At 53.0% G+C, this 24575-nt stretch overlaps 2 protein-coding genes across 8 annotated transcripts in view; both read left to right on the top strand.

Moving 5' to 3' along the window:
• Positions 1–9247, top strand: part of Fam178b (family with sequence similarity 178 member B) — a 117866-nt gene extending 108619 nt beyond the window's left edge. For all 3 annotated transcript variants that reach the window (XM_012951501.2, XM_004669805.2, XM_045148134.1), the window contains 3 exons: positions 7555–7632; positions 7988–8140; positions 9127–9247. In XM_012951501.2, coding sequence (XP_012806955.1) covers positions 7555–7632; positions 7988–8140; positions 9127–9159 — 264 coding nt within the window. In that variant the 3' untranslated portion in view covers positions 9160–9247. The remainder of the gene's footprint in view (positions 1–7554; positions 7633–7987; positions 8141–9126) is intronic.
• Positions 9248–14638: 5391 nt separating this feature from the next.
• Sema4c (semaphorin 4C) lies at positions 14639–24250 on the top strand. 5 transcript variants are annotated; one of them, XM_045147874.1, is made up of 15 exons: positions 14640–14773; positions 17192–17337; positions 18855–19003; positions 19259–19321; positions 19452–19550; positions 19657–19753; positions 19865–19981; positions 20072–20223; positions 20307–20482; positions 20808–20952; positions 21049–21271; positions 21369–21481; positions 22406–22563; positions 22653–22723; positions 22855–24247. In XM_045147874.1, exons 2-15 carry the CDS (start codon positions 17229–17231, stop codon positions 23682–23684), a joined length of 2502 nt encoding a protein of 833 aa, XP_045003809.1. In that variant the 5' UTR covers positions 14640–14773; positions 17192–17228; the 3' UTR covers positions 23685–24247. The 5 variants fall into 5 exon arrangements, with proteins under 5 accessions (XP_045003810.1, XP_045003809.1, XP_004669863.1 ...); XM_004669806.3 differs by lacking the exon at positions 14640–14773 and adding an exon at positions 15167–15227; XM_045147873.1 differs by lacking the exon at positions 14640–14773 and adding an exon at positions 15751–15881.
• The last annotated feature ends 325 nt before the right edge of the window (positions 24251–24575 follow it).

The following is a 24575-nucleotide window of genomic DNA, read 5'->3' as shown; positions in this document are numbered from 1 at the left end:
CCCAGGCATGCTCTCCTCTGCTATATGTGAAACCCCAAGCTGACCTCCTTTCCTTACCCACCCTGGCCAGAGGAAAAGAAAGAGCTTCTGTCCCAGAGTCAAGTTGCACTGGCTTGGCTTGAACCATGTCCTCATCCTTAAGCCTGGTATTTAGCTAAGCTAGCAGTCATTGGCTGGTCCAGGTCACATGCTCTGCTGGAGTCAACACTGTAGACACCACAATGGAATAACTTGGCCTATGTATAGGGAATAGGAAGCTGGGATACTCTAACAAAGGTCCAGAAATTTTGTGTTCCATAGAACACCCTGATCTTCAGTCATGGGCTTTAAGGAAACCACCTCTCTGAAGAGTTCTGTGCAATACCATACTATTTTCACTTTCTCCTCATAGAATTCCCACATGCTTACACACTCAAACCCAAATGCTGACACTCACGTGCACACACACATATGCACGCCTACCCTCCCACACACACATGGAGATTCCCATCACTTTCTGAGTCACTGGCAGAGCTGGGTTTTCAGTTCTAGATCCCCAAGGGATCAGGATCTCTGGTCCTAGCTGGAGGAACAGGAGGAGTCACTATCGCTGCCTGTCATCTCACTTGCCCCCCACCACCAGCAGGAAGCTAGAGAGGAAGGGTAGGTTGGGTGGAAGCACACTCTCACAGATATATCACAGCCACTTGTTTCCTCCCTCAACAAGAGACAGTACCAAGTCCAGCTGTCTGGGATGACAGCCCTATAGCACATGCCCTCAGCCTTGCTGTTGTCTCATTTGCCTGAGTGCCAAGGCCTCCCAGTTCGCACCTCATCCTCAACACTCATTGCAGGAGCCTGGGTCCCTTATTATCCAAACTCAAGGTTGGGACAGAGCTTTGAAGAGGACTCCACTGTGGGGGCAGGGGCTGGGGTCTTTGAACTCGGCTTCTGGAAAGCTAGAAGAGCAGATGTGGGCTCATACTGTGAGGAAGTGGACAGTTAGGGTGCACATGGGCGTTCCAGATCCTCCAGAAGTCTGGGAAGAAACCTCCTGCCTCTCACTCAGCTGGGATCCTGCGAGCAACTTTCCAAACAGTGGCTGTTCCCAGCAGCTGAGCCGGAAGTCCTGTTCCTGTCCAGATGCTGCCAGCCTGTCTCCCATCACCCCAAAGTGGCCTCACCCCTGTTCTGTGTTTAGGACTCCACCCACCTACATTCCCACCACTTTCATCTACAGATGAGGGTTTTTAGCCTAGCATACCCAGGGGTGAGTCTAGGGGATACCTATGGTGTCTACTCTCTGGCCTCTTGGCCCTGTGTCTTCAGGGACCCTGGGCTATGAAGAGATGTTATGTCACACTCCTCATTTCCTAGTAATATTATGTCCTCATTATTTCCTTCTTTCTAGGACTAATGGACAACCCCTTGTCCTGGGCAGAGTCACTTCAAAAGTTGGCTTTTCTTTGGTGCCAGTCTTTGCAGCCCTCTGCTTGCTGCTCTATTGCCTGCCAAGGCCAAGGTCAGAGAGTGTAACCTTGGAACTAGAGTTGTATTGGGAAGGGGACTAGATCTTGGCAGTTTGCTCATGGGGACAGGAAAGAACTTGCATCCTAGAGATCAATGATGGCAGATGCTACGTACCAGGGTTTAGATGATATGCGTCTAGAAAAATGACATGCCCTCTGATCTTATGTTTTGGTGGACTCACCAGTCTTGGCTCTCTCCCCAAGCTGAGGCTCTTGGCTTGGGGCCTATGAGTAGCCCTACTTAGGATCACTCAGTACTAATGATTGTTGTTATTTGCTCAGCCACAGGAGGAACACCTGGACGATGCCCTTGGCACACAGGATTGAAAGGATGTCCCCGGGCTGGGGCGATGGCTTAGCGGTTAAGCGCTTGCCTGTGAAGCCTAAGGACACCAGTTTGAGGCTCGGTTCCCCAGGTCCCACGTTAGCCAGATGCACAAGGGGGCGCACGTGTCTGGAGTTCGTTTGCAGAGGCTGGAAGCCCTGGCGTGCCCATTCTCTCTCTCTCTCCCTTTATCTGTCTTTCTCTCTGTGTCTGTCTCTAATAAAATTTAAAAAAAAAATTAAAAAATTAAAAATTAAAAAAGGATGTCCCCATTCACCCCAGAAGTGGTATGACTTCTGTGTCCTGTCTCTTGGATGCCCAAGCACCCTTGCTCTCTTGAGAGGGAAGCCCACAAATGCACATGTACACACACATACAGGGAGCTTGTCTTGCTAAAGGGTGAGAGTCCATACATCTCCTCTGGCCAGGCTTGCTGTTACTGGACATCGAGGACCTATTCAAGTTTTAGCTTCCACATCTGCTGAGAAGTAGGGGTCAGTCGGCCATTTCTACATGTCAAGTAGTTTAGGATGCAATAGGGTGTAATATATTTAAATTGAATTTCAAAGGTGAAAGAAGCATGCCCAGCTCTCACTATGTCTAGAAAATGAGTGCAGCTTCAGTCTTACTAGATGAGACTGACTTTAGAGCTGATCATTGGCACATACTTTTTTTTTCAGGTAGTGTTTTGCCCTCACCCAGGCTGACCTGGAATTCACTATGGAGTCTCAGGGTGGCCTTGAACTCACAGCAATCCTCCTATGTCTGCCTCCCAAGTGCTGGGATTAAAGACACATGCCACCATGCCCAGTTGGCACGTATTCTTATATTTGGTCCCTGAGAGGACCTACATGGGGCAGGATGGCACCTTAGTGTACAATTCTCCTGGGGTCAGTCACCATGCTGGACTGGGCTTCCAGGTCTTCAAGACTGGCCTGAATGTATATTCCTCAGAGTAGCCAACATTCAGAACCTGTGATGTGGACAGACAGAACAAAAAAGATAGCTCTGTTGTCCTGGTGGTCCTTAGGTCTGCTCTGGTCCCTAACAGTGTGCTTTGGAGAATCACAACCCATGAGGTCAGCTTCATCCTCCCTAGCTGGTATTCCTGGGTCAGCCTCGGTCCTCCCTTGCTACCTAGAAACTGTGCGGAGCCTGGCTGACCTGCTCCCACATAGTCCTCTTGCCCACAGAAAGTCTGATGTCCACACTTGCCTGGCATGCTCCAGGGTAAGGGCTCCATTTGGAGATTTTCCCAGGGTGAGATTACATCTTTGGTGAGTACTGTGGTGGGAGAAATCCTCCTGTTGTGCTAGAGCCTATGACTTCCTAGGAACTCCCTCTTCCTATCTACCCTTTGGCATAAGTAACACAGTCCATAGCCTGTTCCCCTGGCATCAGCTAGAGGGGAATTTCCTGAAGGATGATGTTCCTGGGAAATGCCCACCCATTTTTGCCTTTTATTTCATGACAAAAATCTTGCTTATGGGTCTCACTTGACCCAGGAGACTTAGTAAGTGATTTCTGAGATCAGAACTAGCTAGTGTAGAACCAAAAGCCATCCACCTGCTCCTCCTTTGCTTGGGTGACAAGCCCCATGAACTGTGTGACATCCTCATCCCTGTGTCTTTTCCCAGAAGGAAGGAGGGAGGAATGAGGCATGTTGCACTACTTCTGGGAAGAACTAGCCTCCAGACTCTGGGGAGAGACCCAGGAAGTGAAAGCAAAGCCTTCTTGGCAGTGTGGCCCAGGGATGGTCCTGACTTGTCTTGTCTACATTGGGTCGTCCAGACAAGTTCCATTTCTCACCCTCAGTCTTTCTCCTCATGTCATTGGCTAAGCTTTCCTGGGTTCCCTTTTTCCTTGTGGCTTCCCAGCCTGGATTCATATTCATGCAGAAGGAGCTGGACTTCGTAACTGGTCTGGCCGGCTGGCTACTCCAAACTAAGTTTAAGACTTGAGCAGGAAGATGTGGTGGTGCACACCTTTAATCTCAGCCCTAGGAGGCAGAAGTAGGAGGATTGCCATGAGTTTGAGGCCACCCTGAGACTACATAGTAAATTTTAGGTCAGCCTGGGCTACAGTGAAACCCTACCTTGAAAAAAAAAGTTTTAAGACCTGAGCAACATAGCCCCCACTGCCGCTGAGGGCTGATCCTGGGGCCACACTGACAAACAGCACCTACCTACACATTGACACATTGAGACCGGTAAGGGCCTCTTCTAGAATGTTGGAAAGGCTACCTTATATTCCCAGACTATAGGGGCAAGCTGGCAAGGGCTGCATAGCACATACCCCACTCCCCTGGCCACCCCTTTTTACTTAGTGCTGAGTCTTTGTAGTGCCAGCCAGGACAAGAACAGGTTTACTAATTGGTCACTGTGAGAGCAAGAAGTACAGATCTCAAATCTGCCCTTTCACTCCGTATCCTGTTAGAATAACCCCTTGCTTTTCCTGCATGCCTGCTCTGTACCCCTGGCCTGCTGGTGGTGGCATTTTATTCTTTATTTTTATTTAAAAAAAAAATTGTGCTCTTAGTTTGTACCGCAAATGTATTTTGTGCTGTTTTCCATTTTCATGCCTATAGATTGTGGATGAGATCCCAAATAAAAACTTTTTTAAAAATATTTTTTGTTATTTTTATTTATTATTTATTTGAAAGTGACAGAGAGAGAGGGAGAGAAAGAGGCAGATAGAGAGGGAATGGGCACGCCAGGGCTTCCAGCCACTGCAAACGAACGCCAGATGCGTGCGCCCCCTTGTGCATCTAGTTAACGTGGGTCCTGGGGAATCGAGCCTCGAACCAGGGTCCTTCAGCTTCACAGGCATAGCGCTTAACTGCTAAGCCATCTCTCCAGCCCAAAACTTTTAATGCCAAAGAAAAAAACGTCAAAATGACACTTATATCAAAACTGTTGCACCATGGTGATCTCTTTTCCAACTGGCCCCAAAGAGATCACAACAAAGGAGAGTATATTCTAAGCCACTAAGTAACAGACTTCACAGAAACCTCACCTACAAGTTGCAACTGGGTGGGGAGAGAAACTGACAGCAGACTGCCTGTGGTGGTAGCATTTTAGAAGAAAGTTCTCTTGTTTTGCCTGCTCTTGGCCCAAAGTCTCCAGTTCCTACTCATGGTTTGCATTTCTGACCTTCCCACAGAGGAGTGGAATCAGAAAGAACCAGGCCTGAACCTTTGTCACAATGGAAAGAGTCCCTCTCTCATCTCTTGGGGAAGTGAGAAGAGATGGGAGGTGTGTCATATGAGACCCTGCCTCAGAAATCCATTATATTATGATTCTATTAGTAAAGTATGTGTATCATACAGAAATAATGTTTTTTTTTTTTCTTTTTATGAGAATGTGGCCCAGACTGAGATGACATTGAACTTCAGATCCACCTTTTTCTACCTCTGCAGTGCTGGGATTATAAACCTAAATCATTATACTGCATGTGGCAGTGCTGGGGATTGAACTTTGTGCATGCTAAGCAAACACTGTGCTAACTGAGCTACATCCCTAGCCACCAGAAATATTCTGAATGTGGACAAAAGGAAGATGTGGGCTGGTGATGCAGCTCAATGATAGTGTGCTTAACATACTAACCAGAGACCCCAGAGCGGAGAAGTGGGGGGAGGGGATGAAAGGAAGTCAAAAGGAATATGAAGGACTACATCTTGCAGTCCTTTGACACAGAGACTGCAGGAACATGCTCACACCGGTGTGTCAGCCCACCTGTATGGCTACCTTCTTTTATAACCCTTCCACCACTCTCTGATGCCAGCCCTGACCCCAAACCATCCCCTCTCTTACCCAGCCACCTGGCCAATCAGTTCTCTGGGTGCCCTGCCTGTTTCTTGCATCAGCCCTTAGGACCTGTCTGGTGGTGTAATCTGTGGCCTCCACCCCCGCAGGCCATCTTTACTTCAAACCCTCCTGTTCTTTTGAGGCCTACTTTGGCTTACTTAGTCACTTCCTCCCTGGTACTGAGCTGCAGCCCCAGCACAGTCCCTCCAAAACTAGAAGGACCCTTTCTTCTCCTGGTCTATGGGGAAGCTGAGATTTGTTACTAAGCAAATCATTGCAGTCCTGAAGCTCCTCCTCCCTTTGAGAGGTGAGATGGTATCTTAGTCAAGGGACAGTTGAGGTCCACAGGCCTGATCCTGCAGAAAAAAAGTGGGCAGTGAGCTTTTTGCTGGAGTCACAAAAGTTGGATAGAATCAACCAGGCTGGAGGAAAGGAATAAACCACTGAGCACATGACCAAGGGAAGCCATAGTTTGCTGGCAAAGCTGCTTTGCTGCAGGCTGGGAAGTTCAGCACACAGTAGCTTAGAGACTTGGCAGGTGGAGCCACTTTTGGAGAGCTTGGCTGTTACCCACTCCAGCGTGGCCCTCCTGGAGGCCTACCCTACCCCCACTAAATCTTCTCTATTGACAGTGTATACCCCCTATCTTGTTAGCCTGTGGAGTCAGAATTCCTAGGGATTTAGCTGCTCTGCTGAAGGATCTTGGGCAAAGCAACATCTCTGCTTAGGGCTTGGCACCACATATTAATTCTGAAGAAATCAACCCATGGTGCCCTGTCAGGCGCCCTAAGCAATGGTTCTTGGGAGTTTCCTGGGTCAGAGCAAAGAAACTACAGCTTTTTCTTGGGCACCAACCCGGTGATCCAAAAGGGCAAGATTATAAGGGTAAGGAAGCCAGAGGCTGAGGGTCTCAGGTTCTTTTGAAGTCCTTCTGGAATCCCTAGGGCTTTTCTCTCCCATTCTTTCTCCTTGAGGCTGTTTAATTTGCAAGGTTCCAGATCCCTGGCCACTTTCCTTATCTTGCATGTAAACCTGCATGTGCCCACAGACAGGAGTCTAGAATGCCAGGAGCAAGCTGCAAGCTGGCTGGTATCAGGAGCTCTATCTACCTTTGGGGAGCTCCCCAAAGCTTACTTTCTCTACATAAGAGACAGGTATTCCCTAAATGAATGGATTCTAGCAGAGAGCCCAAGGGTGCCCTGAGGTCAATCTGTTCTCTGATCAGATAGAATTGGCCTTTGTCCTGTTTTGTTTTCCTTTTCTTTTTGTCTTTTCCGTGTGTGTGTGTGTGTGTGTGTGTGTGTGTGTGTGTGTGTGTGTTTTCTTTCTTTCTGGTGGTGGTACTGAGTACTGAGGTTGTGAATATGTTCTGCCACACCTTGCTTTTGTCCTATTTTTACCTCTAAAGTGTCCAATAGTAAGAGTGAGGGTGGAGTTGGTGGTAAGGGTGTTCACATGTTCATACCAAACAATCTACCCCTCCTGCCCTCTCTTTCCATGCTCTCAGTCAGGGTTGCTGATGGGTTTGTGTAGGTAGTTATCCAACTAGGAGCTGTGAGCCTGTGGACTGAGTTCATGAAGATGGGACATAGAGGTGGCATAAAGCTGAGTAAGGTACCTAGTATCCACAAGGGCAGATTGAACTGGGACCACTCTGCATCCTCAGCTGGAGTCCCAGGATGAGGCTTGGGATAGTATGGCTTTCTGGATGGCAGAGATTCTTCTTCAGAAGGCAGGGGTACAGACTGTCATCACTGAGAACATTGGAGTTCACAGCTCTGAGTGAAGGGGGCAGAGCCCTCCTAGAACATACTTCCCTGGAAACTGTCTTTTCCCCTATCATGTCCTGAGAGTAAGGAATCTGCAGAAGCCTGGCATGAGTTAAGAAAGCACCCCTCTTATGCTGTCTCTCCAGGTCTGCTATCTGTGTCACAGCCTCCTGTCACTGGCTGGAGTGGTGGTCAGCGGTCAGGACATTACTCCAGACCAGTGGGTGAGTCTCCGAAGATGCTGGAGTTAAAGGAGGGCGGCAGGGTGCTCAGTTGCATCTACTCCACCAAACAATGTGGGACCAGCCAGAACGGAGCCAGTCCTCCCTTAGGAACTGCAGGGTAACATGCCAAGAAAGAGTGTCAAAGGGCACCAAGGCCTCTTCCTTCTACCATGTTCCATAAGCCATTCCCAGGGGATCCTGACCTGTCTCCCAGCAGTTGTCCTGGCCCTCTTCCATTGATGCCCAGCTTCCTAGCACTTAGACATCCCTCCCTTTCTGACTTGATTTTCTCTTTTGCCCCACCCACCCTGGACTGGCCTGTGCCACACCCTCTCTGTGGCCTCCGCCTCTGCAGGGTGAGCTGCAGCTGTTGTGCATGCAGTTGGATCGCCACATTAGCACCCATATCCGGGAGAGTCCTCAGGCCATGCATCGGACCAAACTGAAGGACCTGGCCACCCAGACCTACATCCGTTGGCAGGATCTTCTGGCCCATTGCCAGCCCCAGGTGGTGCCCCTTAAGTCCCCCCCCCCCAAACCTTGGAGGGAAGGGGAGTAGTCAGTGTTGCAGGGCTGGGCAGAGCCAGCAGTACATCCATCCCTGCTGCAGCTGCTGAGCTCTGAAGGGACAAGGTGGAGTGGGCCATGTGGTAGAGGGTGGAGATGCCACAGAGGACCTTTATCATTCCTAATTCCAGACCCTGTGTGAGGGTACAGAGGGGGATACACAGGGAGTCTTGTTCTTGGGCACATATAGAAAAACCAGTCCTAGGGAAATGAGTTTGCTGAGCAGGGCCAGGAAAGGACATCAGTGGTAACAGCTGTCCACTTGTCCTGCAGACCTCAGCTTCCTACTCCACTGAGTAACATTCCCAGGCTGCTCTACTGCCTGAGTCCCTGGAACAGAGCAACCCCCCCCCCACCACCACCACTACCTTCACCTGCACCTCCCTTCCAGCTTCCATTTCTCCAACAAGCAGCACCCTGCTGGTCTCCCCCTAAACCCTAGGCCTTGATAGAGATAGCTAGACTCCCTGCTCCTAGCTTGCCTCCCACTGCCGTGTCCTTCCCTTTAACCTCTGACTTGAGGCTGACACACTGGCCACAGGCTGTGGTTTGGGGCTCAATTTCACAAGTCCCTCAGAAAAGCTGGAATACAGAATTCACCCAGAACTCCCAGGAACTGGATCCCACTGGTCTCTGGTGGGAAGCCTTGTGCTTGTCCTGAAGAGGAGGGGAAGTGACTGCTGTTGAGCATGTACAGGCACCATCTTCCTTTCATTCTCCTGGGGGCCCTAGCAGAGAACTGGCCTTATGACCTGTGTGCATACTCAGTCATACTCATACACTTGGAGACTTAAGTGTCTTCATCTCACAGCATCTGGCACAGAGGTCTATGGTGGATGTTAAGTGGACACCTTGAGTGCAGGGGGCCTGTGGACAGTGAGTAGTTCTAGAACAGGTCATCATAGCCTACTTTTCTCATTGCTGCAGGGCCAGTACTTCAGTCCTTGGAAAGACATCTGAAGGGCTAAGGGCAAGGGGCAGTCAGCAGGAAAAGAACTGCAGGAGACAAAGAATGGAGGCCAGAGGAGGTCCAGTCACTGCCCAGCAAAGGAGTCCACCTCTCCCTGTCTGCCCCACCCTTCAGCATCCCCACCCCTCCCAACTATCTCCTCTTCCCTAAGGCCTTTCTGTCACTCTGGCTTCCTGGGACCTCCCTGTTGGCGACTGTTCTCTCCACCACCCCTTCCTTTCTCTCTCAGTCACTAATGTGAGGTTCCTTTGTGCACATTAAAGTCTTATTTCAGCACCAGTGGTTTAGGAGACTTCCTTCAATCCCTATCCTGAGGGCTTATGCCCAGAGCCCAGCCTGACATGCCTCTGCCTCTGCAGTAGCTAGTTCTGCTTGTCTCCCCTTTGAAGGTCAGGTGACTGGTGCTTGGGCCTCACCCCTTGCACCTTAGGGCTCTGCAAATCCCCTTGGAGAAGCAGTTACCCTGTGGCTCCAGTTGTCCAGTTGTGGGAGCCTGGGTACTAGGGTGAGGGACCTTTGTTTGGATCCTGTCTGGGACCACCTCCCACCCCCGCTGGGGAGGTTATACAGAGCAAACTGCTGGATGGGGACTATAATTATGTATTATTTATTGTTAGGCTCTGAAATCCACCCCTCAGCCTTAGAGGTGGGGGTTGGGGAAACTGTCCATAAGAGTTCTGGATTCTAGGCCTTGCCCTAGATCAGTTTCCTGGATCCTAATCCCTAATGGAGTACCTGGATGATTTTGACCTGACTCCCAAGAGGAGCAAGTGTGACCTGGGTATCCACTTTCTCATTGCTCAGTTCTCTGATGGAGAATCCATACTTGGTCTGTGGCCCCAGCTAGCTCTTTCTGGGTTGGGATGGGATTTCACAATAGGTGCAAGAGGGAACCAGGAAGTAGCAAAAGATTACCCTGTCAGATCAGCCTATGCCCACTCGTGGCTCAACCCTGGTATCCATGGATGGAACTTCCCCATGGTTACTGTGTACAACTTATTCTGTTTATATGTCCCATGGTTGAGACATATCCTCCACAAAAGGGTCTTCAGGCCAACTGGCATGGACCTGAAATTAACCCCATTCCTTTCTGGGCCTGTGTGGTAGTTTGATTCAGGTGTCTCCCATAAACATAGGTGTCGTGAATGCTAGGTTCCCAGCTGATGGAGATTTGGGAATTAATGTCTCCTGGAGGGAGTGTATTGTTGGGGACAGGCTTATGGGTATTATAGCCAGTTTCCCCTTGCCAGTGTTTGGCATACCCTCCTGTTGCTATGGTCCACCTTATGTTGGCCAGGGGGTGATGTCCACCCTCTGCTCATGCCATAGTTTTCCCCTGCCATTGTGGAGCTTCCCCTTGAGCCTGTAAGCCAAAATAAATCTCTTTTTCCCACAAGCTGCTCTTGGTTGGGTGATTTCTACCAGCAATGCAAACCATGACTGCAACAGCCTGTTTCAGACACAGCTGTGTCCTTCTCTGGGTCCCCAGAAGGCTAGGAGGCTGGGACATCTATTATTCAGAGGACGGGGAACAGGATCAACATTGTGTTGGGTACCACACAAGACTTCTTTTCTGTCTCAGCGTCTTTGCCAAATGAGAAGTAGAAGAAACTCTTACAGGGCCAGGGTGATTTGGATGCTCTGTTACTTGACAGAGTTCTGGTTTCTCTTTCTGGCTGTGCCACATGTCCCTTTGGCCGGGGTAACCCCTGCAGCCCAGCAGCATCAGGTTGGCTTTAGGAAGGCAGAGACTTAAGGAAGCCAGTCATCTTCTCCCTCCCTGGGGCACCCCTGCTTGACACTGCACATCCTGACAGTTAATCCTCCAGTATTCCATTTGCTCTGGAAATCACCTTTGAAATTTCCCTCCTTTGTTCTCACTGCCAAGGGCAGAGAGGGAGTAGGGAGACCTGAGAGACTGAACTGGGGAGTTTCCAGTTATTGAAGATGCTCTGAGAAAGAACTAGAACTGTCCATCCCTGTAGCCATCTGTCCTCTCCAGCTTTGCCTCCTTGCTCCACAAACATACTCATTCCCAAGAGAGAAATAGATACTACTGAGAGGAGAAGAGGTGTTGGTGACAACTCAGTCCCTTCCAGAGGCCTGGCTGTAACCTGAGTAGAGAGGTGTGCTATATGAGGTCACTCAAGGGTGGACACTATCCCCTGGGTCATGTAATGGGCCTGCTCTGAGACTAGCTGATGTAGGACTGAGCAGATCTTCTAAAACTGGGCTGGGGATCAGTTAGAAACGGTCTCTTCAAGTTCTGGAGCAAGGCTGGCAATTTCACCATTTGCCTTCCAGGTCTTTGACCTTAAGCCCCTGGGAAAAGGCGTTGGATATCCTGAGAGAACCACTGGAAAAGCAGCATCCGGGGCTGTGATGACGGATGTTTTCCTACTTCCTTTTGGTGATGCTGGCAGGGAAGGGCTGGGAAGGGAAAGGCTTCCCAGGTGGACAGCGTTGATAACTCGCCTTTCAGAGGAAGTCCTTTTCCTATGTCCCAGGCCCCTGGGTCCCCAAGCCTCAGAAAGCTCCCTGAAAGGTAGCTGACCTCAGTCTTCTCACTTCCCCACCTGTGAGGAAGAAGTAGCTCCTAACTTCCTTGGGAAGTGGCCCAGGTAGCCTTGTAGAGACCCCCATGTGTACTTTGGGCCTCGGTCTTGTCAGATTGCTGTCTCTGAAGAGTGGTGGGTGGGTGAGTAGCAGAAAAGTAGACCACCAGAGCCCATGACCAGTGTTTGGAGCAGTCTGTCTTCCAGATAAGATTTGGACCAGCCATAGGAGCTTGGAGACCCTTTAGAGGCATTTAGTACATCTTCTTTGTGTTTTTCTTACTTGGCCACAGCCTTTAAGTTAAAGCAAAAGGGGCAAGAAGTAGGGTCTCTCCAACTTAATTAAGGCCTAAGGGTGAATGCCTTCCGTAGGCTATGCCAGGCAGTCCCTAGAGACACTACACAGATGTATGAGCTTTTTTTTTTTTTTTTTTTTTGGAATAGTTATTTTATGTTTTGGCTTTTCAAGGTAGTCTCTCGCACTACCCTAAGCTGGCCTCAAACTCATAGCAATCCTGTGCAGCACCGGACCTGGCAAAACTTTCTTTGGAAGATCCAGGGATCTTTATTTTTCTTGCCAGCACTCAGGAGGCAGAGGTAGGAGGATCGCCATGAGTTCAAAACCACCCTGAGACTTCATAGTGAGTTCCAGGCCATCCTGAGCTGGAGTGAGACCCTACCTCAAGAAAAAAAAAGTATGAATCATGAGCAAGTAGTCATACAAAGAAACTATCCTTTGCTCACCTACCCAAGGGGAAGGCCTGGAATGAATAGGATACAGGAGGAAATGAACAGGGATGGGGTGGAGCTTGCCCTTTGAGGAGCCTTGGTGAGGAAGGGCTCACTGGTTCCTTTACTCTCCACTTCTGCTTTCATCGTCCCTGGCTTGAGGGACCCTGGTACCTGCCACTGAGGTACAGAAGAACACTGTCCTTGTCAGTGAAACCAAACCACCTTTTGAAACTTTCCACTAGGGCCACCTTGAAGATAGAGCCAAGGTGCTCAGGTCTCTACCTAGTAACCCTCATAACCTGGGGGCATGGTTTGAAGGTAAGGAAAAATAGGAAGTGAGCATTGGCCAGGTACATAGTGACTGATTGAAAAGACAGAATTGGGAGTCTGTAGGCCTAATTTTATTTTATTTTTTTTGTGAGGTAGGGTCTCACCTAGGCTTACCTAGCACTCACTCTATAGCCCAGGCTGGCCTCAAACTCAGTGATCCACCTACCTCAGCTTCCCAAATGAGTGCTGGAGCTAAAGGCATAAACCACCAAGTCAAACCTAATTATTATTATTTTTTTTTTTTTTGGTTTTTCGAGGTAGGGTCTCACTCTAGCCCAGGCTGACCTGGAATTCACTGTGTAGTCTCAGGTGGCCTCGAACTCACGGCAATCCTCCTACCTCTGCCGCTAGAGTTCTGGGATTAAAAGCATATGCCACCACACTCAGCTTTATTTTTTTGAGACACAGTCTCACTAGATTGCCTAGGCCAAATTTGAATCCATAGGTTTAATTTTCCTGCCTCAGCCTCCCCAGGAGCATGGAACCATAGGCTCCTTCCATCACTTCAAAACCTCATTTAAAATTCTGACTTTGCTTTTTTATGTGAATTTGATCCAATTCTTAGTCTTGGTATATCGTTGCTAAAGTGTGAGAAACAAGAATAATTGACCTGGAACTCATGATCCTCCTGCTGCAGCCTCCCAGGGCTGTCCATACCAGCTTTCTTTTTCCCTCCCTCCCGCCCCTCCCCCACAGGGTCTCGCTCTGGCTCAGGCTGACCTGGAATTCACTATGTAGTTTCAGGGTGGCCTCGAACTCTCAGCAATCCTCCTACCTCTAACTCCCAAGTGCTGGGATTTAAAGGCGTGCATCACCACGCCCAGCCATACCAGCTTTTTTAAGTGTCATGAAGGTGGAGTGATGAAATATGACAGCGGGTTATAAAACAGAAATCACAGAACAAATACGGGGCATCAATGCAGCAACTCAGCCTTGCTTAGATGGACACAGGCCAGCCATCAAGAGGTGGTAGGAGGGTTCTGCAAGGGCTCCCTCCCTTGCCAGATGCAGCAGGCAGGCGCTTTCCTTGCCCACCCCTGGTAATTGTTATCTGGCTTGCCTCCTATCTCCAGCATCTCCAAGGCCACAGCTTTGTTTCCTAGTGGAAAGGAGCTGGGAATGTGGCTTTGGCCAGGGAAGGAGAAGGGGCCTTTATGTGCTCCAGCAAAGACCCAATTGTTACTGAAACCAAACTAGGCTGCTTTTCTCAATTATCTGTACTGCTTCTCTGGTCTCCACTTTTCAGATGCCAAGTTTTAACCCAGAACAAAAGCTGCTGTCGGACTGATTTATCCTCCAGATCTGCTGACAGGGTCCAAAGTGTTCCTCCACTCCAGGACTGCCTCCTGGCTTAGTTACCAGAAAAGCCTATGGCCCAGACGCCCCTTTACCCCTGCCCTTTGACTGTAGCCTGGGGTTGCATCTGTCGCCAGGTGCTCTTTGGGCAGCCTCCCTGAAGTTCCTTTGTCCACCTGTCCAGCTCGAGGACCAGCTGGCAGGAAGGAGGCCAGCACCGCCCAGGTGGCCAGAGCTACAAGTTGCTTCTAGGAGCGGCTATGGGCGGAGGCTGGCGCTTCTGAAGGTGGTGGTGGTTCTCAGCGTGGCTCTCCTGGGCCCCTTTCATCTGACCAGTAAGGCTCTAATCGGCCTTCCAGCAGATCCAAGGGTCTTTTCCTGGGGGTAATGTCTGCCTGGAGACCGGGCGGGGGGGGGGGGCGTCTTTCCGGCCTTTGAGGGTTTGTTCCAGCCTGAGGGCAACCTGGTGGGTGTTAAGAGGCAGAATTTGGGACCAAAAGACGGACTACTGTGGTCCGCCCCCAAGAAAAGCTTCAGTTTCAATCCCTGCTTCCCTTCCTTGGATATGCATCCCAAAGTAGCTGGGCAGCGTCGGTTCCTGTAACTGGAGCGTGGCGGAGCCCCTCAGTCCTTCCTGAGTCCCTCGCGCCGGAGGTAGGAGGAGAGGACAGAAACACTTGAGAAAGACCAGGTGAGTGTGGTTTCACGTGGCAATGCCCGGGGTCCCTCTCTCGCCCCACCTCCCTCGCGGTTAACTCCGGGCACTGGGCGGCTAAGCGTCCGGAGCTGCAGGGGCCCCAGAGCCCGGTCTCCCGGCACGCGAGCCTGCAGGTCGCGACGGGTCGCTGCCCCCTCCTGGGCGGGTCTTCTCGTCCCACCCCCGGCCACCGCTTGACCCCCCCCCCGCCTGACGTCAGAGGGTTGGGGGCGGAGAGCGGCGACAGCGCCCGAGAAAGAGCCGGCGCCCGGCGCGGTGGAGCCCGGACCCCGGGGCGCCGAGCCATACTGGGACCGGGGGACCGTGGCCGAAGGGCTGCGGAGTCGTGCTGGCGGGCGGGAGCACGAGGGCGGGCGGGGGCAGGGGCGGACCTCGGTCAGAGCCGAGCGCGAGGGCGGCGCCCAGGGATTCGAGCTGCGCAGAAGAGGTGAGTGAGGCCAGGCTTGCGCGCGACCAGAGCCGCGGGGACCCCGCTTTGTCCCCTTGCTTGGGCCGGGGTTGCTGCGCGCGCGATGGATAGCGTCTGAAGGAGTAGGGAGGGGCGGCTGCGGACAGCTGTCGGCCCGGGAGCCTTCTGTGCCCATCGCGGACGCTTAGGAGCCGGGCACGCAGCGCCTGCAGCCTCGGCGGCCGAAGGGGCGGACCGGTGTCGGGGAGAGGGCTGGGGGTTATGTGGACCATCGTGCTGTCCGGCACGCTGCCACGATCTTGACCAGGCTCACGAATTGCCCCCTTCCCCCGCCCCCACGGAAAGTTTGGGGCGGGCTTGGACCGAGGCCGATGTTGTGGGATCGGATTTCCCTACGGTGGCCCCCCGCCCGCTCGCCCGACTGTAAGGCTGGGGAGGCGGTTTGGCACAGGCCCCCGGCCGGAGCCAGTCCACCCTGTCCCGCACTGGGGCGCCTCGGTGTACGGCCGGCTGTTCCGGGTGGGTCAAGGTGTGGGAACGAAAGCCTGGATCCCGCACCCCTCCATCTTCCCTGGCCACCAGTGCCCCCTGCCTTGGGAGGAACTGGGGGTGGAAGCTCCGCTGCGCAGGCGGATTCTTGGAGCACGCTGCAGGGTCCTACCCGAGCCTGGGGTAAGGGGTAAAAGGAGGCTGAGGATGTTTTGGGGAACCGCCGGAGGGGGAAGGCAGCCCCCGTCCCCCACCCTTCCCGCGCTGGGGCTTTGGGCCGGCAGGGGGCGTCCGCAGGCCCGGGCTTCGCCACGCTCCCAGCACCGCCGCTTTGTTTGCATTCAAATCCCCGGAGCTGGGGGAGGGGAGCAACCCACGGTTGGGGGACCTGGACGGGACCTTAGCAGGGACGCTTTTTGGGGGTGAGGTTCCCAGCTTCTGTGTCTTTATACCCGGCCTAGACAACTAAACAGTGGAAATTAGTCCAGTTGGTCTGCCAAGACCAGGGTCCCTCAGGACGCAGTCCTCGGGTTGGGAAGGTTCCCCAGAACAGGGGGAGTACAGCGACAGCGAGCCAAGCGCGTGCTTCCCCTGTGGTCCAGGAGGAACCCCCTTCGGGCTTCCTACATTTTCCACCTCCTCTCGCCCCCGCTACCGACACCACCGGGAGATCCCCGATTAGCTCCGAGCCGACTCGGGGTCCCGCTGCCTCTCATCCCGAGGGTTAGTGTCTCCTAGGAGGCTGTGCTGGGAACTGGACTGGGCCCTGGTCATTTCCACGCCCATCCACCCACTTCCTGCCTCCCTCTAGGGCAACAAAGGGGCCTCGGGAAGCTGGGCCCCTTCGCCTCCCGGCCCCACTCCCACTCCAGCCCTGGTGATGTGGAACGGGATTTGGGCTCTGCCCGGCTATTGTCTGCTCTGGGGGAGGGGACTGGCTGGGGCCGAGTACTCAGCGGCGTGGAGTCTGCTGCCCCAAGTTCCCCAGTGGGGGTCTTAACCAACAGCCTACCCCATTAAGGTCTTAGGGCTGGCCTGAGAGTCTCACTGCTAGCAGGTCCTGTTTCTTGGGATTACTGTTAAAACACACACACACACACACACACACACAACAAAAACTCTTAACCTTAAAAAAAAAAAACAAAAAAAAAACCTTAACCTTTTAGGCTCGTAGGCTGGGGGGGGGCTACCTTTTTAATTTGGTTTTTCTGCACAACTTCCTGTTGAGGGAAGGGAGTGGGGATGGCCATAGAGGGCTTTTTGATGACTGCCCACCCCTACCGCTGACTCAGCTCCTCCCTTGTTCCCCAGGGAGACCTGGAGATTGCAGGAGGTAGGAACCAGGTGCCAGAGCTAGGTCCTCCCTCCAAAGAAGGGGACTAGGGGAGTTCCAGGGGCTCCGGAAGAATTCTTGTTGCAGTGTGTCCTGTGCTGGCGTCCCTGTGTGCACGGCCTAGGGGCTGTGATGCTTACCATGTCTTTTCCCTCGGCAGGGCTGCTGGCCTGGAGTTTAGATCTCTGGCGTGTGCCATGGCCCCACACTGGGCTGTCTGGCTGCTGGCAGCAGGGCTGTGGGGCCCGGGCATTGGAGCTGATGTGTGGTGGAACCTTGTGCCCCGGAAAACAGTATCTTTTGGGGGTGAGTGCCTGAAGCCTTGGAAAGAGGGCCAGAGGAAGGCAAAAGGGGCAGCTGGGGGAAGGGGACTGCTTGCTGGAAGGGAGGGGAGGCTGCTGGGGAATTAGTCTCCCAAGCGTGCATTGCTTTATTCTCATCTGTGTGGCTGTGGTTTTCTAAGAAATGTGGCTGGCCCCTGGGGTCCAGAACTGGTACAGGTCAGGACCTGGGATTTGCCTTCTTCTGGAACCTAAGCTAGCTAGCTCTGGAGTATCTCTTACCCCCAGTCCAGTCCTGGCTGCCCTGGTGTATAAAGGAGAGAGTCATTCTGAGTCATGCTCCCAGTCCTCATTTTAATCATCACTAGTACTTAGAAACCTAGAGAGACAAATCTGAATTAGAGCAGGTAGGTGTAAGCCTAACCCCACTCCCAGTCTTTTTGGCACTGTTTCCCTAGAGGCTCCTCAATCTCTCCTAGTGGACCTCCCTGCTGTACCAGCACTGTGCCTTCTGGTGGCTCTGGATGGGTCTGTGTGGGTGCATGCATTTACAGGCCAGGCCAGAGTAGACCAGATGTCGCTCCTTGTGCACACACCTGTATGAAGAGGTGATGTCAGGTGTTTGTATCGTCCACGGGCTCTAGGGACCTGGGATGAGCTCACCTCCCACAGGCTGCACTCTGCAGCTAATAAAGCCCTCCTGTACTAGCTTGGGCCCAACCTCGAGCCCATCGTTGCCTCCAAAGGCTGAGGGCTTCTTTGAGGGAACCCTGTGACAAGTGGGCAGGTTTTTAGAGGTCTGACAGGGATCACGTGACTGTATGGATGGTTGTGCCCTGTGTTTGCCAGGTGGCTTCAGTATAATCTCTGGTCTCTGAGCCTGTGGTTTCCTTTGACCTCCTTGTTTAGCCTCCCAGCCCTAACTCCTTCCCCTTCCCTTCCTGCCACCCCTACTAGTCCCAGGGCCATCTGTGCTTACATCCCTAGCACCCTGGGTTGGCACCTGCTAGAGCAAAGGGCTTCTTAGACAAGTAATGGGCACAGCTGTTCTGTCTCCTGCCCTGCTGGATTCACCACCAGGATCTGGCTGGACCCTGATGTGGCAGCAAGCAGCAGAGTGAAGAAGGAAACAGCAGCCAAGGAAGCCAGGGTGGGGGAAGTGTCCAGATCTCTGTCAGAGGTGCTGCTGACCCTGAGTGAAAGCCATCAGTCAGATGGCTTCCTCTGGCCGGAAGTTGTGGCTGAGATATCCTTCCTTCCTCCTTTACCAGCCCGGATTTGCCTCCTCCCAGGCTGAGGAAGGCCGAGGAAGTCTGGGTGGGGTGGAGCTGTTGAGCCAGAAGCTATTCAGAAAATACCCTTTATGGACAACGGGGTCTTGGCTGTCATTTGCATGTGAGGTGCTGACTGTGGTGGTGAACAGTGATAATGACGTCCAAGAGATCATTGGAAAAAGGAAGACCTATCCTAGAGGTTCCTGGGAACCTCAGGGAAGCCCACCACCCACAGGCTGCTCAGCCCATCTTGTCCTTATCCCTGCAGAGCTGGCCACTGTGGTGCGGCGGTTCTCCCACACAGGCATCCAGGACTTCCTGACCCTGACCTTGACGGAACACTCTGGGGTCCTATATGTGGGGGCCCGCGAAGCCCTGTTTGCCTTTAGCGTGGAGGCCCTGGAGCTGCAAGGAGTGGTGAGAGGTGGGGCAGCGGGAGGCACACAGGGTTAGAGAGGGTAGGATCCAGGGGCACGGCCTGAACAGGCTGTCCCTCAGCCTAGTTACTGCTCTCCCATAGATTAGTAGCTGCTTTCCCTTTGTGCTGTGGCACTCTTGTTTTGATGTGGTGGGATGTTTTGGGGTTTCTCAGAGGATGAGGACCAGATCTTCACACTGAATGTCACCCATGTTGTACCTGTGACATTCTGATACGTCCTTCACTGTCCCCAGATCTCTTGGGAGGCCCCAGCTGAGAAGAAAAATGAGTGTATACAGAAAGGGAAGAGCAACCAGGTGGGTACTTGGGGCACAGCCCTTCTGTCAGGCCTGTGGCAGAGTGCTGGCCCCTCTTCCATTTTGGCCCTTGTGACCCTTCATTTCTGGCCTTCCAGCCCTCACTGACTGGGCACTTTTCTCCCTGCAGACAGAGTGCTTCAACTTTATTCGCTTCCTACAACCATACAACACCTCCCATCTGTATGTCTGTGGTACCTATGCCTTTCAGCCCAAGTGCACCTACATTGTGAGTGCTGGTTCCCTCCTTGGGTGTACCCCTACCTGTCTGTCTCCAGCCCCTCACACTTCCTTCCCAGGACTCTTGCCTCTACTCATTGTCTTCCTGCCCTTAGGACATGCTCACCTTCACCTTGGAGCGTGGAGAGTTTGAGGACGGGAAGGGGAAGTGTCCCTATGACCCAGCTAAGGGCCACACTGGCCTCTTTGTGGGTAAGTAGCGACCTCCAATGAGGATGGAGCGAGCTATCTGGGACTTGGTCAGTCACACTCTGGTCACTTGTCCTTGGAGGGTCTGATTGACCCTCTTTCTGTCTTCCCTAGATGGTGAGCTATACTCTGCCACACTTAGCAACTTCTTGGGCACAGAGCCTGTCATCCTACGTAACATGGGGCCCCACCACCCCATAAAGACTGAGTACCTGGCCTTTTGGCTGAATGGTGAGCTATGGAGTGGGGCTTAGAAGCCAAGAATAAGAGGCTCTGTGAGGACAATGAATTCTGCCACTGACCCTCCTTGCTTTGTCATAGAACCCCACTTCGTAGGCTCTGCCTATGTTCCTGAGAGTGTGGAGAGCTTCTCTGGGGACGATGACAAGATTTACTTCTTCTTCAGTGAGCGGGCCGTGGAGTATGACTGCTATGCCGAGCAGGTGGTGGCTCGTGTAGCCCGCGTCTGTAAGGTACTGAGTGCCACAGTGGCGGGCCCTGGGAGCCCTGCTGGCCTGACAGGGACTGACAGCTATGTCCTCTTGCCATCTGTCAGAGTGACATGGGGGGTGCACGGACCCTGCAGAGGAAGTGGACAACATTCCTGAAGGCGCGGCTGACATGCTCGGCTCCTGACTGGAAGCTCTACTTCAACCAGCTGCGGGCGGTGCACACCCTACAGGGTGCCTCCTGGCACAACACCACCTTCTTCGGGGTTTTTCAAGCACGGTGGTGAGTGCCCTGGGGATAGCTGGGGGTGGGAAGGAGCAGGTGGTCAGACCAGGGATGGTGTGTGGGTGTGAGGGCCTGCATGGGACTTTGGGGAAGTTCAGCTGGTCAGTGTCAGGTGGCCAAGAATACTGGGCACCTGCTCCTTTTTAAAGCTCCGTGGGGAAGGGGCAGGGCTCTGTGCCCCAGGTGACACTTTAGAGCCACAAGTACATTCTCATGGCCATGACCTCTGCACTGAGCCCTGCCTTCCTACTACTGGCCTGAGAGCTGGTGTAAGGTGAGCACCGGACCTCACTTGTTTGTGGTCCCTCATCTGCTGCAACAGGGGCGATACAGACCTGTCAGCAGTCTGTGAATACCAGCTGAAAGAGATCCAGCGGGTGTTTGAGGGTCCCTACAAGGAGTACCGTGAGCAAGCTCAGAAGTGGGGCCGCTATACTGATCTGGTCCCTGTCCCTCGCCCTGGTTCGGTGAGTTTTCTGGAGCAGGGATGTGTTCCCATCACCAGCTCTAGGGCCCATTCGCCCAGCTGACTGCTCTCACCTCTATATTCCTTCCCCACACAGTGCATCAACAACTGGCACCGCCGCAATGGCTATGCCAGTTCCTTGGAGCTTCCTGACAACACGCTCAACTTCATCAAGAAGCACCCACTGTTAGAAGAGCAGGTGCGGCCTCAGTGGGGCCGCCCCTTGTTTGTGAAGAAGAGCACTAACTTCACACACCTGGTGGCTGACCGAGTTCTGGGGCTTGACGGAGCCACCTATACGGTGCTATTCATTGGCACAGGTATGTTCCTGGGTGTGCCCAAGGGCAGGGAGATAGAGATGCTACAGGGCCTCATGCCTTGTCATTCATTATCCCCCCCACCCCACCACCTTTCCAGGAGATGGCTGGCTGCTGAAAGCAGTGAGTTTGGGATCCTGGGTGCACCTGATCGAGGAGCTGCAGGTGTTTGATCAGGAACCTGTGGAAAGCCTGGTGCTATCTCCGAGCAAGGTAGTAGGGCAGGCCCCATACACTGTCTCACTGCAGTCTTTTCTGCTTTCCTTGTTTGGGCTCATGTGCTTGGTCAGCTCAACACCCCTCCCTTAGCTTGTTCAGTTCTGGGAAGTAAGAGCCCTAATATAACTGAACCTGCTTTAAGGGTTGGGTCCCTATGGAGCTGCATTCCCAGAATCTGGCCTTGGCAATTGCCCTCACTCTTTCCTTAGACACCTCCAGGTTGGATGGTGGCTCTACCTGCAGCCTCTTTTGGATTATGCACTTGTTGGCCAGACCTCTCAAGCTGTCAGGTTCAAGATGCCCTTGCAATGGGTTGCCAGTTTCTTCAGTCCCAGTGACTCTCTGAACCTGTTCCTCTACTTCCTTGACCATTTTCCTCAAGTTCTGGCATTTTCTTTTACCCTCATGCAAACCTCTTTGCTGGTGTATTTGCACACCCCTCTGGACTTACATTTGTTTGCCTTTTACCAGCTATTGTGACTCAAAATTGTTTCCCAGAACATGGAATAATGGCAGCAAGAAAGTGTGGGGCTGAATAAACACACGGATTGGCAGTCACCATTCAAACAGAAGAAAACACCTTAGGCTGTGCTGGTGTTACTGTGCAGGCTACTGGGGCTTTGGGAGAGTGCTTGCTGCACTGTGTGCGCGTGAGCGAGCGTGATTAGACGTCAGCCTCACAGGTCTGCCGGCCTGTCTAATAAGGTCATGTCTCTAAGGTGCTTAGGCTGTGCTGTCTCTAAATTCTCAGTAATCCCTCAGGCCCAGGATTTCCTTCTGCAGCTCTGTCTACACCCTTGCTCCTTGGGTATAGTTCGTGTGCTCTTGTTCCCTGCATAAGTCTCAGCTGTGCCAGTGCTACTTGTCGCGCCCACAGGTGTGGCTCTGTCCACCCTCCTGTGCCTGCTTTTCTTGCAGAAGCTGCTTTTCACTGGCTCTCGATCTCAGCTGGTTCAGCTGCCCCTAGCCGACTGTGCCAAGTACCGCTTCTGTGCAGATTGTGTCCTCGCCCGGGACCCCTACTGTGCCTGGAATGCCAACACCAGTCGCTGTGTGGCTGTGGGGGGCCACTCTGGGTGAGTTGGGGTCTGTGAGTGCCAAGGCCGGGAGAGGAGGGCGGGATAGGTGGAGTCAGACGGCTGATGATCTCCTGCTTCTCCACTAGATCCCTTCTGGTTCAGAATGTGACAGTCTTGGACACCTCTGGTATTTGTAACCTGCGTGGCATTAGGAATGGTGAGCTGTTTTCTTTTTGGCCCCTCCTTTTGGAATAGGCCCAGAACCATTGCCAGTCTGTGCACTGTACCCTTTGCTTGGCCCTGGGTTTCCTGTGCTAACTTTCCGTTCTCTTGTTTCTGCCTCTGCAGTCAGGCTCACTCCCAAAAACATCACAGTGGTAGCAGGCACGGACCTAGTGCTGCCCTGCCACCTCTCTTCCAACTTGGCTCGTGCCCGCTGGACCTTTGGAGGCCGGGACCTGCCAACAGAACAGCCAGGCTCCTTTCTCTATGATACAGGACTCCAGGCCCTGGTGGTGATGGCTGCCCAGCCTCGTCATGCCGGGGCCTACTACTGCTTTTCAGAGGAACAGGGGACACAGCTGGCTGCAGAAGGCTACCTTGTGGCTATTGTGGCAGGCCCTTCGGTGACCCTGGAGGCTCGAGCCCCCTTGGAAAACTTGGGGCTCGTATGGCTAGCTGTGGTGGCTCTGGTGGCCGTGTGCCTGGTGCTGCTTCTGCTGGTTTTGTCACTACGTCGACGACTACGGGAAGAGCTGGAAAAAGGTGCCAAGGCAGCTGAAAGGACCCTGGTGTATCCCCTTGAGCTGCCCAAGGAACCCACCAGTCCTCCTTTCCATCCTGGCCCTGAAACAGATGAGAAACTTTGGGATCCTGTTGGCTACTACTACTCGGATGGCTCCCTCAAGATTGTGCCTGGACACGCTCGGTGCCAGCCTGGGGGTGGGCCTCCTTCTCCACCTCCTGGCATCCCTGGGCAGCCCCTGCCTTCTCCAACTCGGCTTCACCTGGGGGGTGGACGGAACTCAAATGCCAATGGCTACGTGCGCTTACAGTTAGGAGGTGAGGATCGGGGAGGGCTCGGGCATCCCCTGCCTGAGCTTGCTGATGAACTGAGAAGGAAACTGCAGCAACGCCAGCCACTGCCTGACTCCAACCCGGAGGAGTCTTCAGTATGAGGGGAAGCCCCCACCGCATCGGTCGGTGGGGGTGCATGGGAGGTGCACTCCTACTTTTGCACAGGCACCAGCTACCTCAGGGACATGGCACGGGCACCTGCTTTGCCTAGGACGGGCATGCCCAGCACCCGCCCGGCCATGAGGACCTGCTCAGCATGGGCACTGCCACTTGGTGTGGCTCACCAGGGCATCAGCCTCACAGGAGGCTCGCCCTCTTCTGTGGATCTTGGACATGTGGGACCCCAGCAGCCAAAACTTCAAGACAGAAGTTTCATGATGTGGGTGTGTCTGTGTATCTGTGTGTTGGTTGTGTGTGTGTAAGTGTGTGTGGCATAACCTTCCTGTCTGTCCAGTCTTCCCTTGGCCTGGGGTCCTCCTGGTGAGTCTTTTGAAGCTATGAAGGGGAAGGGGGTCGTACCACTTTGCCTCTCCTACCCCTACCTGTCCCAAGTTGAGGGGCAGCAGGTGTATATATGGGGGTGGGATGGGCAGGGTGCTGTGCCCCCTTTGGGGGGGGAGTGCAGGGCTCAGGGTGGGCCTAGTCCTGTTCTAGGGCTGTGAATGTTTTCAGGGTGGGGGGAGGGAGATGGAGCCTCCTGTGTGGGGGGAAGGGTGGGCAGGGCCTCCCACTTGGTCCCTGGGTTCAATGGTATTTCTACTTGTGCTCTTCTGGGCAGGGCTGGGAAAGGTTGTGTGGGGGGAGGGAAGGGAGAAGGTGGGCATGCTGTGGATACTGGCATAGCCTCTTCCAGCTCTAGGAAAAGGGCTCCTAACAGTGTAACTTATTGTGTTCCTGCATATTTATTTGTTGTAAATATTTGAGTATTTTTATATTGACGAATAAAATGGACAAAGTGCAACTTAACTCTGGTAGACCTAAGACATTTGAAC

This window comes from Jaculus jaculus, chromosome 4, assembly GCF_020740685.1.
Source record: "Jaculus jaculus isolate mJacJac1 chromosome 4, mJacJac1.mat.Y.cur, whole genome shotgun sequence".
Lineage (NCBI taxonomy): Eukaryota > Metazoa > Chordata > Mammalia > Rodentia > Dipodidae > Jaculus > Jaculus jaculus.
Note: the sequence above shows the minus strand (reverse complement) of the source record. Positions and strands in the feature narration are given on the sequence as shown.